The sequence below is a fragment of the Passer montanus genome, unplaced genomic scaffold (assembly GCF_014805655.1).
Source record: "Passer montanus isolate IOZ18808 unplaced genomic scaffold, ASM1480565v1 scaffold21, whole genome shotgun sequence".
Lineage (NCBI taxonomy): Eukaryota > Metazoa > Chordata > Aves > Passeriformes > Passeridae > Passer > Passer montanus.
The window spans coordinates 2,669,388-2,684,076 of NW_024366703.1; the positions used below are offsets into that span (position 1 = coordinate 2,669,388).

General features: G+C 42.5%; 1 protein-coding gene across 5 annotated transcripts; it reads left to right on the forward strand.

Annotated features, from left to right (window-relative positions):
- Positions 1-3: 3 nt before the first annotated feature.
- On the forward strand, positions 4-14,683 carry LOC120502114 (lysosomal acid lipase/cholesteryl ester hydrolase-like). 5 transcript variants are annotated; one of them, XM_039709212.1, is made up of 11 exons: positions 4-503; positions 2,485-2,566; positions 4,941-5,079; positions 6,371-6,512; positions 7,532-7,730; positions 8,349-8,458; positions 9,965-10,101; positions 10,691-10,831; positions 11,959-12,030; positions 12,956-13,024; positions 13,993-14,683. In XM_039709212.1, exons 3-11 carry the CDS (start codon positions 4,948-4,950, stop codon positions 14,224-14,226), a joined length of 1,236 nt encoding a protein of 411 aa, XP_039565146.1. In that variant the 5' UTR covers positions 4-503; positions 2,485-2,566; positions 4,941-4,947; the 3' UTR covers positions 14,227-14,683. The 5 variants fall into 5 exon arrangements, with proteins under 5 accessions (XP_039565146.1, XP_039565149.1, XP_039565147.1 ...); XM_039709215.1 differs by having other exon boundaries at positions 5,024-5,079; XM_039709213.1 differs by lacking the exon at positions 4-503 and adding an exon at positions 1,661-1,682.
- The last annotated feature ends 6 nt before the right edge of the window (positions 14,684-14,689 follow it).

The window sequence follows — 14,689 nt, forward strand, 5'->3', positions numbered from 1 at the left end:
ATCTCATTCCTGAAAAGAAGATTGTTTGCCTTTGTTTGAAACAGGAATGCTCCCCAGTTTTCATGAGGAAGAGCAAGGGACACTGGGTAGACAAACACAAAACAGTAGCCAGTATCATGGTTCAAGCATGCACCTGGAAGCTGGGAAATTTGGCTTCAAGACCCACCGTGAAAAAGAGAAACCCTTGCTCGTCAATGTTAATTGTTTTGGCAATGGCAGCACTTCCATGGGACCATTTATTTCCAAGTTACACCAGCAGAAACCTCACACCTCCTGCTGTTTCATATGTAAGCTACTGGCTATCACAGAGCTGAGATGATCTAACCTTTGTCAAGGCTCTGAGCAGCTTCTTCGGAGTTTAAACACTAAAATGAGAAGTACCTAAACATTGTTATAAAGAATTCATCTTCATCCCATGTAAATTTAGAGCACTTTAACCACTCCTGGAAAGAGCTGCTTTCAAGACAGTGCTGAAGAATTATTCATCCTATTAATTTCCTGAGGTAATTATGACTCTACCAATTTTGTTTCAAATAGGTAGTTACTGCACAAAACCACTCAATTGAAGGGTAACCTCTGTGGTTATTAGGTTACAGCATTATAGGTCACCATTCCTCCCAAACAAAGTTCCATTAGCTCCACAGTAGAAAGAAGCACAGTGCATTTAGGGGTTTCCTTTCAGCCTGACACCCTCATTCTCTTTTTCAATGAAATGTTAATGTGGGACAAGTCTGGGATGCTGGCCAGCACAGTGCAGCTGTTGCACTGGGACTGTTCACTGGTGACACTGTGAGACCAAAGGACGAATGTCACGCTCTGAGTAATGGTTCATTAGCCAAACAAATTAACCATGGCTGTTACCACTTCTGCACCTTTCCTTTCCAAGAGAAGCAACAGGCCTTTCTCATCTCCTGAGCCGACTGCTGAAGGCTGTCCTGTTTCCTTCTGTTTCACAAAAGTAACTAGATTTTGATCCAAACAAAAGAGTGCCCATCCAGAAAAGGACATTCCTTCCATCAGATACAAATTCCTGGAGACAAATACCCTTCAGAAAGTTAATCTTTCAACTAACTCACTGCTTGTAGGGAAAATGTATGAGGACATGAGACCTGCTTTATAAGTTTTCAATCCTTTCCATGCTAAATGCAACAGCATCATCCCTGAGAGTAGGCAGAGCATTCCATAAAGTCACCTAGAAAGGAGTTTGCAATTGTACAGCTATCTTGCAACCTGATACACCACAGAGGAGGCAGAGAGTTGAATTTTCTGGAAAATCAGGAAAAGCAGGAGTAAACAACATTAGACATATCATGGGGACTCCTGATCCCACCTTGGGACATGAGAAGGGATGAGACATCATGTTGCAGAAGTCCTTCTGAGTGATCAGTTTATGGTTTGATGGTAGTTATTGTCACTTACAGATATCAGAGAAGTCAAGTTATAGTGCTTTTCACTGAGAAATTATCAAACTACCTTTCCCACTATGCCAAACAATGTTCTTTACTTTGTATGTAAAGGAGGACTATTACTGTTTCATCACCAACATCCTGTTGTTTCGCTCCCTTCCTTCCCCAGTAGTTCATCATACTGTGCAATGATGTTCCCAAGAACACATCCCTCTCATCTGGTGCTCTTCTAAATGCTTGTCAGCCCATGAAACTCATGCTCTCCTGAAGACACTTGTGAGTTAATTGGCTTAATAGGTTGTTAAGCCAATTGTTAAGCCTCCTCCTCATGTAGGAGGATTCTATTTAGTTTATAGCCCAGCTACCCAAGGACACAGAACAAGTCCTTCTTCCCATGGTCGACGAGCCAATCTCAGTGAGGACAGAGCCCTCAGGCTGACTACAGCTAATTCAGCCGTTAAGGAAAGATCTCCAGATACTGTGTTTTCAGAGGTGATGAAAATGGCTCAGGATAAACAAGAGCCCTTGTTTGTTCCCTCAGTGGGAAAAAGGTTACAGGTGTTCAAGCCTTCTTTGGCACTGGAGTGTGATTAATAAGGTGGGTTTCATTAGTTGTACTGCTCACTGGAAAACAGATTTAAGTCAGTCTGCAATGTTAAAGTTAACATAAACCAAATGAAAAGCAATAGCAGAGACAGTGTTCTTGAGATACTACGTTGAGAAAAGCTGAATACTTCCTCCTCTTCATCTTAAAAGATTACATTTGAAGCAGCCCCTCAGTTGGGCAACAGGACAGATCAAGGTCTGCCACAGCCCCAGTGAACTGCAACACCCAGATCCCAGCTAAACATTCTAACCACTGATTTATAGGTAGTCTCTCCACTCTCCTGCTCCGTGGTGCATTTTGGGGTGGTGAATTAAACCAGATCATCTTTTTCATCACAAAGATTTCCCCACTTCTGAAATACTGCCAAATCAGCACTTAAACACGCTCTGCAATACGTGCTGCCAGCTCATAACACTCACAGCTGCTTCCCTGAAGTGCTCATTTCGTTTTGACTTCCTTTTATCGACGCAGGTTTCTGCCAGTGAATCAGTCTGCTGGTGGAGACAGACCAGTGACCGTGGCACAAGACAGAAGCAAGGCAGTCAGAGCAGAAGTAAGTTACTTGTACATACATGCCTATGGTCTCTTTCTCTGTTTCCTGTCTCCATAAACATGTGCTGCCTTGCTTTTGTGCATTTGGTTGTAAAAGTAAGCAGTGTTTTTCCTCTCATCTGTGCGTCTATTGCTATGCACTAACATGCTTCTCTGCTTAAACTAGAAGACAAAGAAATTTGACCTGCACAACAGGGAGAAAAAGAGAAACTATTTAATTTTTTCCTACTTGTTTTCTTCCCTTTGAGAACAAGGGAATGAATGTGCAAGTATTGCAGCAATGTGTAACCTGGACCTCCTTTTCCTTCCATATAATACGTGTATACGTTTTCTCAGTGAGTAAGGCAGCAAATTCTCATGCATGTTTAGTCACAGTTGCTCTTCTGGTTGGTGTGCCTATGCCTTACAGGTTCTATGAAGTAAACTTTAGACTGCTTAAGGCACAAGGATAAAAGGAAAAATTTCAGATTGGCTTGCGTCTTAGCTTCGCTAAATCTTAAAAGTATCTAGAGGAACTTTCAAGGGCATTTCTCTCTCTGATATTTTTTCCATCTAAGCATACTCTTTTGTGATAGTTTACCATGCTCAGTAGTTACTTATGGCTTCATTTCACTAGATGAAAACATCTGTTCACATCTCTGGTCTTTATTCCTAGAGTTTAAGGGAGCAGTGGCCTGCCAAGGTTGATGCTACTTGGCCCACTGCATCTGAGTAGAAGGTGAATACCTGGCAGTCCATAAGCCATGCCAGCTAGGGCAGGTGATCACAGAGTGCATTGAGGAAAATTTGCCTTAAGAGGAATAATTAAGCCTCTGCATTACCTCAACTAATTTTGGTACTGATGTGAAAACAAGCTGAAATATTAGCAGAACTTTTTCTTGCCAAATTGAGATTCCCAGTGCAGGGAGAGGCAGACATATTTTGCTCCTACTAGAACAGAGTAAAACAGCAGAAAGCAAAACAAAGTGTTGCACTGCCTGAGTATATAGTTGTGAGGCTTCCTGTTTTGACAAAAAGTTAAGAAGTATTTGATATGCAAATGGAATTTAATGAAGTGTGTTTTTATGCCAAATTTAAAGTTCTGGGTGTTTCCAAATGCTCCCTCATTTCAACTGTTTGATGACTCATGAGGTTTGACTTCTTTAATTTGTTCTGTCAAATTTAAAGGCCAAATTGAAGATCACTAAAAGTCAAAACATATTTTACTTCTTTATCTCTCTCTCATCCTGCAAATTCTGTTCTTCTTCCCCGTTACTTGATGCGGAATACTTCCTTTTTTTATCTCTTGATCTTGATATTGAACATTCCTGAGTACAAATAAACTTCCCAGAGCAACATATCTCATCTTAACAGATGTCTCATGATAGAAGCAGACTCAAGAAACATGTGGCTACATGAGAACCTCCGTTCATCATTAACAATTGCATTCTCCATGTCTAATACCTGGTTCCCAAAATACTTGTCTCCTGAGCCTGCTTAACTTCCTTACAAAAACTGTAAGACAGGAAGGTCTCCTATGAAATTCACACCCAAACCATGTATGCTAAGGCTACTGCAAAGCTACATGGACTCTGAAATGCTGACAATTTCACTCTTTCTGGCTGCTGCTGAACATAACACCAGCTGCCTTTGGCTGCCTTCCCCCCCAGCAAGGCTGAACCCTCTGGAGTTCCCTGTCCTTCCCTGACGAGCACTCCTCAGGAGCTGCTGCGACCCCCATCACTGCACATGCTTGTATCTCAGTGCAGTGAACGTGCAAGCATGTTGCCCAATATCCATTAAATCTCCTCACATAGTGCCTGAATTATTCCTGGCCCCTTCATGAGCATCATTATCTGATCCCTCCCCACAGCAGACCACTGACAGACACAAGAATAGCATTCAGTTCCAGAGGAAGAGAGGGCAAGCTTAAAGAGAGCCCGTCCTGAACCTCTTTCACCTCATTCCTGAGGAGACAGAAAACAAACAATGCTTTCTTCTCCCTTCAGCTCTCCTGCTGGCAGAAGGGTGGAGACAGATAAAGGTAGACAAGCTGGGTGATGGTCATCTCAGGTGCTCATGCTTCTTTGTCAAGCTTCTGCTAGGCTCGTGCCAAGAGCTGGCCCTGTCTGCCAACCCCAGTTCCCTGGTAATCTGCAGAGTGCTCAGGCATATTCATGCATGGTATCCCCAGGTGCTTTCCACTCCTGTTCTGCAACCCTACCTGTTAAACAGGGTGAGTTTAAGACAGCCCATCCCCACACAGGCTCTTACTCAGGCAGCCCCTGGGGAACAGTTCTTAGGTAACCTTCAGGAGACTCTCCTCTTGGGTCCTCCTGTGGAATTCCACACCACTCTCTTCCTAATGAACAAAGAGCACCTGCTCTTCCACACAGCCCCAAGATGTGGTGCCTCCTCGTGCTGCTCTGCTCCCAAGGAATTGCCTTTTCAGCAGGATTCACAGCAGCCTCCCCTGCAGGTGTTGACACAGGCCGCTGCAAGAAGAGTCGCAACCCGGAATGTTTCATGAACGTTGTAAGTTGGGTCACCTTCTGTCCTTTTCTAAAGCTTCTCTTCCAGTCGCATAACTAATACTCCTTGTCAGGAAAGCTAAGAAGAGCCCCCTCTGCATCTCCTGTTTTCCCAGCCTGCTGTTTCCAAAGCCACTGCCTTAGGGTCACTCCCACCATGAGGGCTGGCTCTGAACGTGCCAGGTACAGATGTGCCTCTTGCTCATTGCATGAGCACTGCAGTGAGGACTGCTGGCTGCTACCTTTGCTTCCAAGGCCAGGCTACTCCCCAGAACCTTCTGAGGGGCACTGGAGAACCACACTTTATAATTTTGATCCCAGTGGCCAGACTCAGCCCTGGGCTGTGGACGGAGCACTGACTACTGCTCCAGTCCATACTAAACTGAACAACAGACTTTGCTGCCTGCATTTAGGGTGAAGCCCAATAGATATATGATAAATGTGGAGCAGTGTCATGGCTCAGAATACCTGTTTGCAGTCAGCTTTCTCAACACATGTTGGTATTTCAGGCTACTGGAAAACAGGAGGAATGCAAACCTGGCAAGAGAACAAGGAACCTTCCAGCACTAGCCTGGAAGAAACCTTGATTTTCTATCCAAACAATCTGGGCTGCCACAGGGAAAAATTCCTTTGCAGTGAAGGCAAAGGCTGGTTTTCTAATCTCAAGTGAAGCAAAGTGCTACCTTTCCATAACAAACTGTTTGCTCAAAACAGTGGTAAGGGAGGCTGAACCCCTTCTTCAGATTCTCACTGCAATGAAAACTAATCAAAGATGCCTTGCCCTGAGTCACAAAGATTTCCTCAGAGTACATGCAAAATTAGGTGTAGGTGGTCCCATTAGTTCCTTTGACAAGATCTCCACCCTTGTTTGTTTTGCCTGCTTGACTTGCCTAACCACAGTTTTCCAAGAAGGGATTCATTATGGACCATCCCCACAGCTATTGGCATTGTCTTATACAGATATAGCTGCATATTTTATCTGTAGAAAGGTACAGTATGTAAAAGATTTGCATAACATGACAAACTACTTCTCAGAAGGGAGTTGGTCACTCAGCACAATTCTGCTTTGTCCCATAACAGGGGGCTAAATACCAGACAACCACCATCTAAACAGGTCTGAAGAGGACTTTGCTTCATCTTTTAACAAGACCTGTAATGTTTATTCTCATCCATGGTCTCTGTGGCTGGGGCCTTGCACTTCCATCTGAGCACAATCCACATCTACATCCTCATCTGGTCAGGCTCTAGAACAGGACAGCTGGCACATTAACAAATTCTCCTCTGGCTTTCCACAGAGTGAAATTATCAGATATCATGGATACCCCAGTGAGGAATATGAAGTTACAACAGAGGATGGATACATTCTTGCTGTTTACAGAATTCCTGCTGGGAGGAATGACCGAAATACAGGTGTGACAGTGACAGGACACAAGGAAGGTCTGACAGGACTCTTACATGGACTCCCCATCTTTCTCCTTCTCATGTGCAATGGCATGTTCCATACCTTTCCACCTCCAGAAGGGCACCTAGTCAGAAGTGCGACTCGAATCCTGAATCCATCTGAAGTCCACACATTCAGTGTCTCTGTCCTTATTTCAGACTTTCCTAATAATTTTGTTACATCCAAGGGTTGGAGGGTTTTTTCCCTCAAATGGTCTGGCAGGTAGACAGGTAAACAGGATTTGGGGAGGTTTCACCTTAACAACCTAAATCATATACATGTAAAATAGTAGCCTGACAACAAAGCCTCTGAGGTTAGGCATATGAATAATTCCCAGGCTTCTGAAGGACAGAGATATTCCTCAGGAAGGAGGAAAGAAATCAGGTTGTCAGTGAAAAGAAAATGTATTTCATCAGTTTCATAACATTTTCTGAATTGAATAAACATTTCTAGCTGGAATTTGAGGTACTCTGTGTACTGTTACCTTGATTATTAGTCCTTGTTAGTATTATAGAATGATTTACTTGGATGCCTTCCCCCAACTGCATCTCCTTTGGAGATAATTTGGACCAGCCTGACTCTCAACATAAGGCTAGCCAAGTTAGATCAGGGGCCTCTCAGCCCTGCACAGTGGTTACTGAAGCGTGGATTTCCTTCTTTGGATTAATTTTTCTTTCTCTTCCATACACTGTTGTGCCTTCAGCAGTTTTCACCTTTGGGCAGATGGTTTCAGCATAGGGGCAGTAATCTGGCTTTCCAGTGCAAGAGGAGGTAGGACATGCATCCTCAGTAAATTCATTATTTGCCAGACCTGTCGTAAAATGGTTATGAAATGTCATTTAATTGTTCCTGCTTGCATAGAAAAAATCCTTCATGTTTCTCAAACCAATATCTATGTATAGTTCTCCTGGGAACCTCTAGAAGATAGAAACCTCTCACAAACTGAACTCTGCACTCCAATACTAAATACACATTAATTGCTGTTCCAATAAAAGTATTTTTAAATCTTTTTCAGGGCAAAGGCCTGCAGTGTTCCTGCAACATGCTTTTCTAGGAGATGCCACTCACTGGATTTCCAACCTGCCCAACAACAGCCTGGGCTTCGTGCTTGCAGATGCTGGCTATGATGTCTGGTTGGGAAACAGCAGAGGGAACACCTGGTCTTTAAAACACAAGACCCTTAAGCCCTGCCAGAAGGAGTTCTGGCAGTTCAGGTACTCAATAGAAAGAGAAAGACTTGACATAGAAACTCCAAGGGGACTAGATAGCCTCAGCCTGATGGCTTTTACCTAAACCAGCATCAGATCAGGATCTATACCAACCCAGGAGAGTAAAGAACTAGACAAAGATGGATGCTCACTGCTACCCAGAGTTGGGAGCATTGGCTGGGGAAGAGATTTCAGAGACTGGGAAATGAAACAGGATGCCAAGGAAAAGGGAGACTGTACTGTGACAGGGAGAGCGAGAACCTTATCTGGAACACGCTGAGCAGCCTTGTCTAGGAATCTGATCTCTCACAGTTGAATTCAGCCAAGAGGGAAATGTGTTTTGTAACCCATGCAGGTGAAAGCACTGATTAAATTCAGTTCCCCAAGGGCTGCAGCTGTCAGGTGAAGCTGGCACCTCATCCACACAGAGCCCAAGGCATCAGGCAGCCAGGCTGCACAGCTGCTCCCCTCTGCCCACTTCCCCAGCTCAAGCCAGGATGCAGACACAGTGTGCAACCTCCTCCTTCAATGGGTGCTGCTTGCTGCCATGAACAGAACTGACAGTCAGTAACTCACACTGGGACAGTCACATTGTCTGCCAGCTTTTTGTGTTTCTCCCCACAGCTTCAATGAAATGGGTAAATATGATATTCCAGCAGAGCTGAACTTCATCATGAATAAAACGGGACAGAAGGATATTTACTACATTGGTCACTCTGAAGGGTCAACTGCAGGTAATGTCAGGAGAATTACTGACAACCATTTGTGTTCCTATTTGATCAGTAGGTGACTCTCCCCACTAATTCTGTTGTTTTTCTTGTTTGTAGAGAGTTAGAAAAATATAGAGATTTTTCTGTGTTGAGATTTGGAAAATATGCAAAACCTTTCTAAAATCAGCTTTGGTTACCTTTAAGAAACAAATAAACTTAATAGAAGATGCAGTGATAGTTCAACTTTTTAAATAATTACAGTCATGATAACAGTAATTTACTGGATACTTCTTGTACTGCTAGAGGGTATTTTTCTCAGTAACAGGAATTTACAAGTTTGTTTTGTATTAAGGCAATTAGAATTAAGACAATTTTGTATTAAAAAAATTAGAATCATAGACTCATAGAATATCTTGAGCTGGAAGGGGACATAAGATCACTGAAGTCCAACTTCTGGCCCTGCCCATGCCAGCCCCAACATTCACACCGTGTGCCTAAGAGCATTGTTTAAACACTTCTTGAACTCTGGTAGAGTTGGTGCTGTGACCACTGCCCTGGGAACCCTGTTCTTGTGAACAGGAGGAAAAACTAAAAAGATAAAACCGCCCATATAATACATAATTTACATGAATACATTTGTTTAAATTAAATTGCTTGAAGGCAAGGAAAAATAACCTTAACATTACTAAGTCATGGCTTAGTTTCAATCTTACAATTTAAGTTGTAGTTAATGACTGGCTATAACTGGCCACATTGCTGTTTAAAAACACAGTGTCAGAGAACGAAAATCAGGAAAGGAGAAACACTAATAGTTTATTTTCTTTTAGGTCCAGTCTTTGTCTTCACTCATTTTGTGGCCTCTAAATACAATTAACTTTCTTTTTTCTTTAGTTGAAAGTTCTTGATGGTTATGGTTTATGTGTAAGATCCATGAATGGACATTGATTAGAAAGGAGCCACTGGCAGTTATTAGCGTAAATAACCCAGAAAAAAAGAGAAGGAAGCAAGGAAAAATCATATATTCTGACCTTTTCTCTTTTTTGCCTCTCATTAGAATATTTAAGGACCCTCACAGTAAAACAAACCAGGCATCTAGGCTTTCTTCATCTGCCTGTGATGCAAGCAATCAGTTGAAAATATTCAAAGCTCCCAGTATTCAGCTAATTGTTCTATAGTTTCATGAAAGCATAAACATATATAGATCTTTAAAGACTCTAATTTGAAAAACTCTTTTAAAATGAGAGTTTCATGAACTTTAGAGGGTCTCTTCAAAACCTCGCTGACCTGTTGCCTACAAAAACGGTTCTGATAAAGACAAGGCCCAGACATGCTTTAAACATTAAAATGAACTTTGCCTCCCAAATAAAATTAGTTTCAGGATTTTGCTTCAACACTTTCCTTAAGTAAAACACAAACAGACAATGGGTGCAAATCTACTATGATGTCTTGTTTGCTATCTGCTGTTCATGTATTTAATTTGTCTGTGGAGGATATCTTCACTAACTCAGGCTGTCTCTTGTGTGTTTGCAGGCTTCGTAGCATTTTATACATACCCTGAGCTGGCTAAACGGGTGAAAGTGTTCTTTGCTCTGGGCCCAGTAACTGTATGCCCACATGCTACAAGCCCTCTGATTAAGATAACAAATCTTCCTGAACCACTGCTCAGGGTATGTCATTTTTTCCTTCTAAGAGGTCCAATGCCTGCCTAATCTTCACTGGGTTCCCTCAGCCTGAGTTTGAGAGTTCCCAAACAAGTGACATGGCGACACTGAACTTGGGATGAATTGAGTGTTCTTGAAAAAACTGTTCCCAAACCCTGTGGTGAAAATAGTAAGGATGTAGAGCTTGTAGCAGCAGCTCCCAATGAAGTAGGAGACTTGTGAAACTCCATCCTGTTTTAGGATTCCTGCAGTTTAACTAAAATTTTGCTAGTCTCATGCAGGAGGAGTTAAACCAGAACTGCAATAACAGATATGACAATCTGTAGGATTTTAAAAATGAGTGGTCATTAGTGTCAGCACACTAGAAATAGAAGGAGAGCTTGCTTTAGGATTGCTGATAGTAATATGAAGGAGGAAGAATAAATGATGTGCTGTGGGAAAGAAGGTGTTTCAAGGGATACTGTGAGGGTAAGCTGTTCCAGCACTCATTGAATACTGCATTAAGAAGGCTAGGCAACAATTATTAGCAACAATTTTCTGCGTAAAATTCTTCTGTAACAAGAAAAACTGGCGTTGCACTTTTCCTTTCCCTCAGTTAGTACTTGGCTGCAAAGGAGCTGCCCACCAGATCGAGTTTCTGAAAGGACCCGTGACACAGCTCTGTACAAGCCTGGATAAGTTTTGTGCCCATGTGCTCTGTTACATAGCTGGAGGCAGTGTGAAAAATATCAACGCAGTAAGTATATACAAGAACACCTACTCAGAGCAAAACTGAAGGGATTTTAGCAGCTGCACTTGTGCACTATATCCTTGTCTAGTTACTGACATGCATGGCAATGTCCATAACCCACAATGTAGCTCTCAGCAGACCGAGGGAACGCCAGGATGTGGTGCACTGTCAGCAGTGGCAACATGGCTAGGGCTAGTGATGGGTGGGACCAAGAGCTAGGCACATTCCAGTGGCAGAGAGAAAGAGCTGAGTTCAAAGTGGAGCTGTATTGCAGATGTCAGGATGTGCCCCCTTTTGGGGCTAAGCCAACCAGATTTTTGGCACACACAATTGTTTAAAAAGAGACAACAAGTGATGGAGTCAGACTTCTTGCCAATGCAGTTGACAGTTTCCTTCCTTAGCATATAGACACTGGGGTCCTCTGAACACTGAAATACTAAAAGACAGGAGAAAAAACACTTCTTCTTCCCAGTTTTCAGACTATTTGCACCAAAGACTTGGTCCCAAAGAACTACTGTAAGAGGCATTTTCCTGGTTTTGGTGATCTTATAACTCAGCCCAACAGCTCAATCCACAAGGTGTAGAGCTACAGAAAGCCCTTCCACTGTGCTGAGGACTGCAGCACAGCTACAGTGGGATTCACAAACACTTGTGCATCGGTCAGAGGGGACAGGAGAGACAGCAGCATTTTCCCTCTGCTTGCCAATATATGGATGCTGTGGTGCCAATCCCCTTTACAGTGGCCAAAGTATGCAGAAGCTGGCCTGTATAATGCTTATTACTGCAGTGTCTGTAACAACTGGGCCGATTTTTTCATCTGTAATCCTTTTTAAAAGCACCATATGGGAAAGCAGTTAGACTCAAAGGTTCAATGCAAAATCAATTGCAGCTTTGGAATTGCAGAGCTAAACCATGAAGGATATTTCCTGTCTTGATTAAGTCACTAACATGGTCCTCAGAGAAAGATAACATAGCTGAAGAAGAACCCAGGGAGATGGAATTGGGACATCTCCCTAACAGAACAATAAAAAATGTTTTGTACGCTGACTTTAAGAGAAACTCACTTTCTTCACAGTTTTATTCTGTCACAGCACTGGATCCCTGTCTTTATAAAATTTCTGCTTTCTCTCCAGAGTCGAGTGGATATGTACGTAGGACATTCCCCAGCTGGAACATCGGTACACAACATTTTGCATTGGCGACAGGTATCATTGTGCACTGACATGTAAACCGTCTTTTACTACTTCTTTTTATGCAACTGACAGCCTACAGGGAAATCCAGAGGCTCTGGATTTGGGAAACTGACCATCACACCTTCTCACCTACTGCCATGAGCATCTGCACATTCAATATGGTCTAGAATATAGACGTGCTCCTGAAGACAAAGATTCCCAACAGTCAGTCCCACAGGATACAACTAGCCAGGAAAGGGACACAAACCACAACCAGCCAGTGACTCTATGGTTTATTTTGCCAACCCTTAACGAAATCAAGTGGATGCAAAGCAAACACATATACAGGAAAATAGAAGAGCAAAGACAATGCACCAGGCAGATTTTTAGTGCATACCCAGCTACTTAAATCCTGGAGCAAAGGTTTTCTAAACTGACAGACACTGGGTTTCTCTCACGCTTTATTACACACCACTCACAAGTGAAATTACTTGTCATGTTTGTGCAAAAAATTAAATTACTGAAACAAACAAATAACTCCAGGTATTCACTCACCAGTCCTACAAGGTAGGTAATAGCCCTGACGCAAGACTTGTAATAGCCCTGACACATTATAGACATTCAGGTTCTCTTTCCATGTGACAACTGGACCCAACTCTGCATGGCAAACAGTGACCCCAACTTGAGTTATCTAAAGCAGTAAAACAAAATTTTAAGTAACAAAACATACTGAGGGTGGAAGATAAAGATCTGGACAGAAAGTTAGCAAGAAAAAAGGCAAGGATGCAACTTACCCTGTGATCTATCCTCAGCACCCTGGAAGCCTGCAACCAGAGGAAGGTGTGGGAATAACACAGTCTACTGCCTGAGCCTTGACTTAACTCACAGGCAGGAATATGCCTCCTGCACTCTACTCCTTCATCTCTCAGACCTTTTATTTTGTCTGTTCTTTTAACAGCTAGCACATACAGACCGGTTTCAAGCTTATGACTATGGCTCTAAGGAAAACATGAAGAAATACAACCAGGTAAAGCAAAATGGTCTCCCTCAGAACTGACCCTTGAGTCTTGGTAAAACTAGTAATAGAAAAATTCAAATTTTAGCACCTGTGAGTATTAACAAGGGGAAGAGTGGTCTCAGATAATGTTTCAGCTGAATCACACAGAAGTGTAAAAGTCTATTCACAAACAAGGCAGAGATAGACCCTCACAGACAATTAACAGAAGTTCATTTTGTTCCCCTACTGATGCTGGGATGGGCTCAATGACATGTCAACTTACATGTCATTCCAAAAATGAATAAGAACCACACCCATGTCCTAGGACTGGGTGAGTACAGAGCTCTTCACTTGCCCAAAAACCCTCAAAGCCTGCCTTTCATTTAAGAGAGGAAACAGATCTCACAGTGGACTGGCAACCACTTCACTTTTAACCAGCACATTTGACTTGCAGTGTCCTGTGCTGCACCAAAATGCTGGTTTTCACAAACAGAAAGGCTGCAGAGCTACAATCAATCACTTCTATCTCGCACACGCAGAAATTTTCTAGGATGAAATCACAAATGACAAAATTATTTCCTTTCCACTGCAGTTCCAAGCATGAAAACTAAGAGCAAAAGTTGGACTCTGTGCACCCCAAAAAAACGTGTATATCACCTCACCCTGAATACACACAGGAAAAATCTCCACAGCCCTTGACTAATGAATACTGACCCTGTTCTTTCCATGCCCACCCCTCTGAAGAGCACAAGCCAGGACCAAACTGCAAGACAACCCTTAGCCATGCTTCATAGGAAGAACAGGAATAGAAGGGGGTCATTCCAAAGACAGGGAATGGGGTTAGGGCAATGAACAATAAGAGGGTGGTCTTCATCCTTATGGTTTTACTGTAGGCAGTGCAGAAGCAAAAGACAAAGAGAGGTGCTTGCACAGAAACCTTTCTCTAAACACAACTCTGATGCAGCAGCAGTCACTCAGGTCTCCTCCCTGCCTTACAGACTGCTCCTCCTGAGTACAAGATAGAGGAGATAAAGACACCAATTGCTGTGTGGAGTGGTGGACAGGACACTTTTGCAGATCCAAAAGACATGGCAAGGCTACTTCCTCGGATCACTAATCTCATTTACCACGAGAATTTTCCTGCATGGGGGCATCTTGATTTCATCTGGGGCCTTGATGCAACTGAGAAAATGTATGTGAAAATCATTGAATTATTAAGAAAATATTTTTGAAACCATGAGCAGAGTGTTTATTGTAAAAACCTCCAAGTTTTCTATTTGGCAATAAGGGTGGTATCTGGGGAAGAGGTAAACACACAGGCACACATAATGGATACTTCTATAGGTATTTATTTGTTCTTATTTATTTCTTTCTTTCCTCATAATTTGAGTTTTTCCATGGTGTTACTGTGACTGCTGTCTTCCTGAGAAGTCTGAGGTATATAAGAATGAAAGCTGAAAACAGGAATATATTTGAGTTCATACTGCAGCGACCACTGAATTTCAAAAGTTTTTGTTTCTACAGGACTAATTCTCCTCAGCCTAAATTCTGTTGTTTTCAGATAGATCTTATTTAATGCCCAATTGAGGTATTCTCATTCCCAATTTTTGTTGTCCTATGGGGACCCAAAAGTGTGATTTGATTCTCTGTTGAAATTAACAATTTTGCTTAAATTAAATTATTTATCCTCTTGAC

Bases quoted from the DNA above. Each gene is read 5' to 3' on its own strand.
- LOC120502114 (XM_039709212.1), top strand. From the start codon at position 4,948: ATGTGGTGCCTCCTCGTGCTGCTCTGCTCCCAAGGAATTGCCTTTTCA. The intron at 5,080-6,370 runs GTAAGTTGGGTC...GGCTTTCCACAG, and splicing joins CGGAATGTTTCATGAACGTT to AGTGAAATTATCAGATATCA. The intron at 12,031-12,955 runs GTATCATTGTGC...TTCTTTTAACAG, and splicing joins ACATTTTGCATTGGCGACAG to CTAGCACATACAGACCGGTT.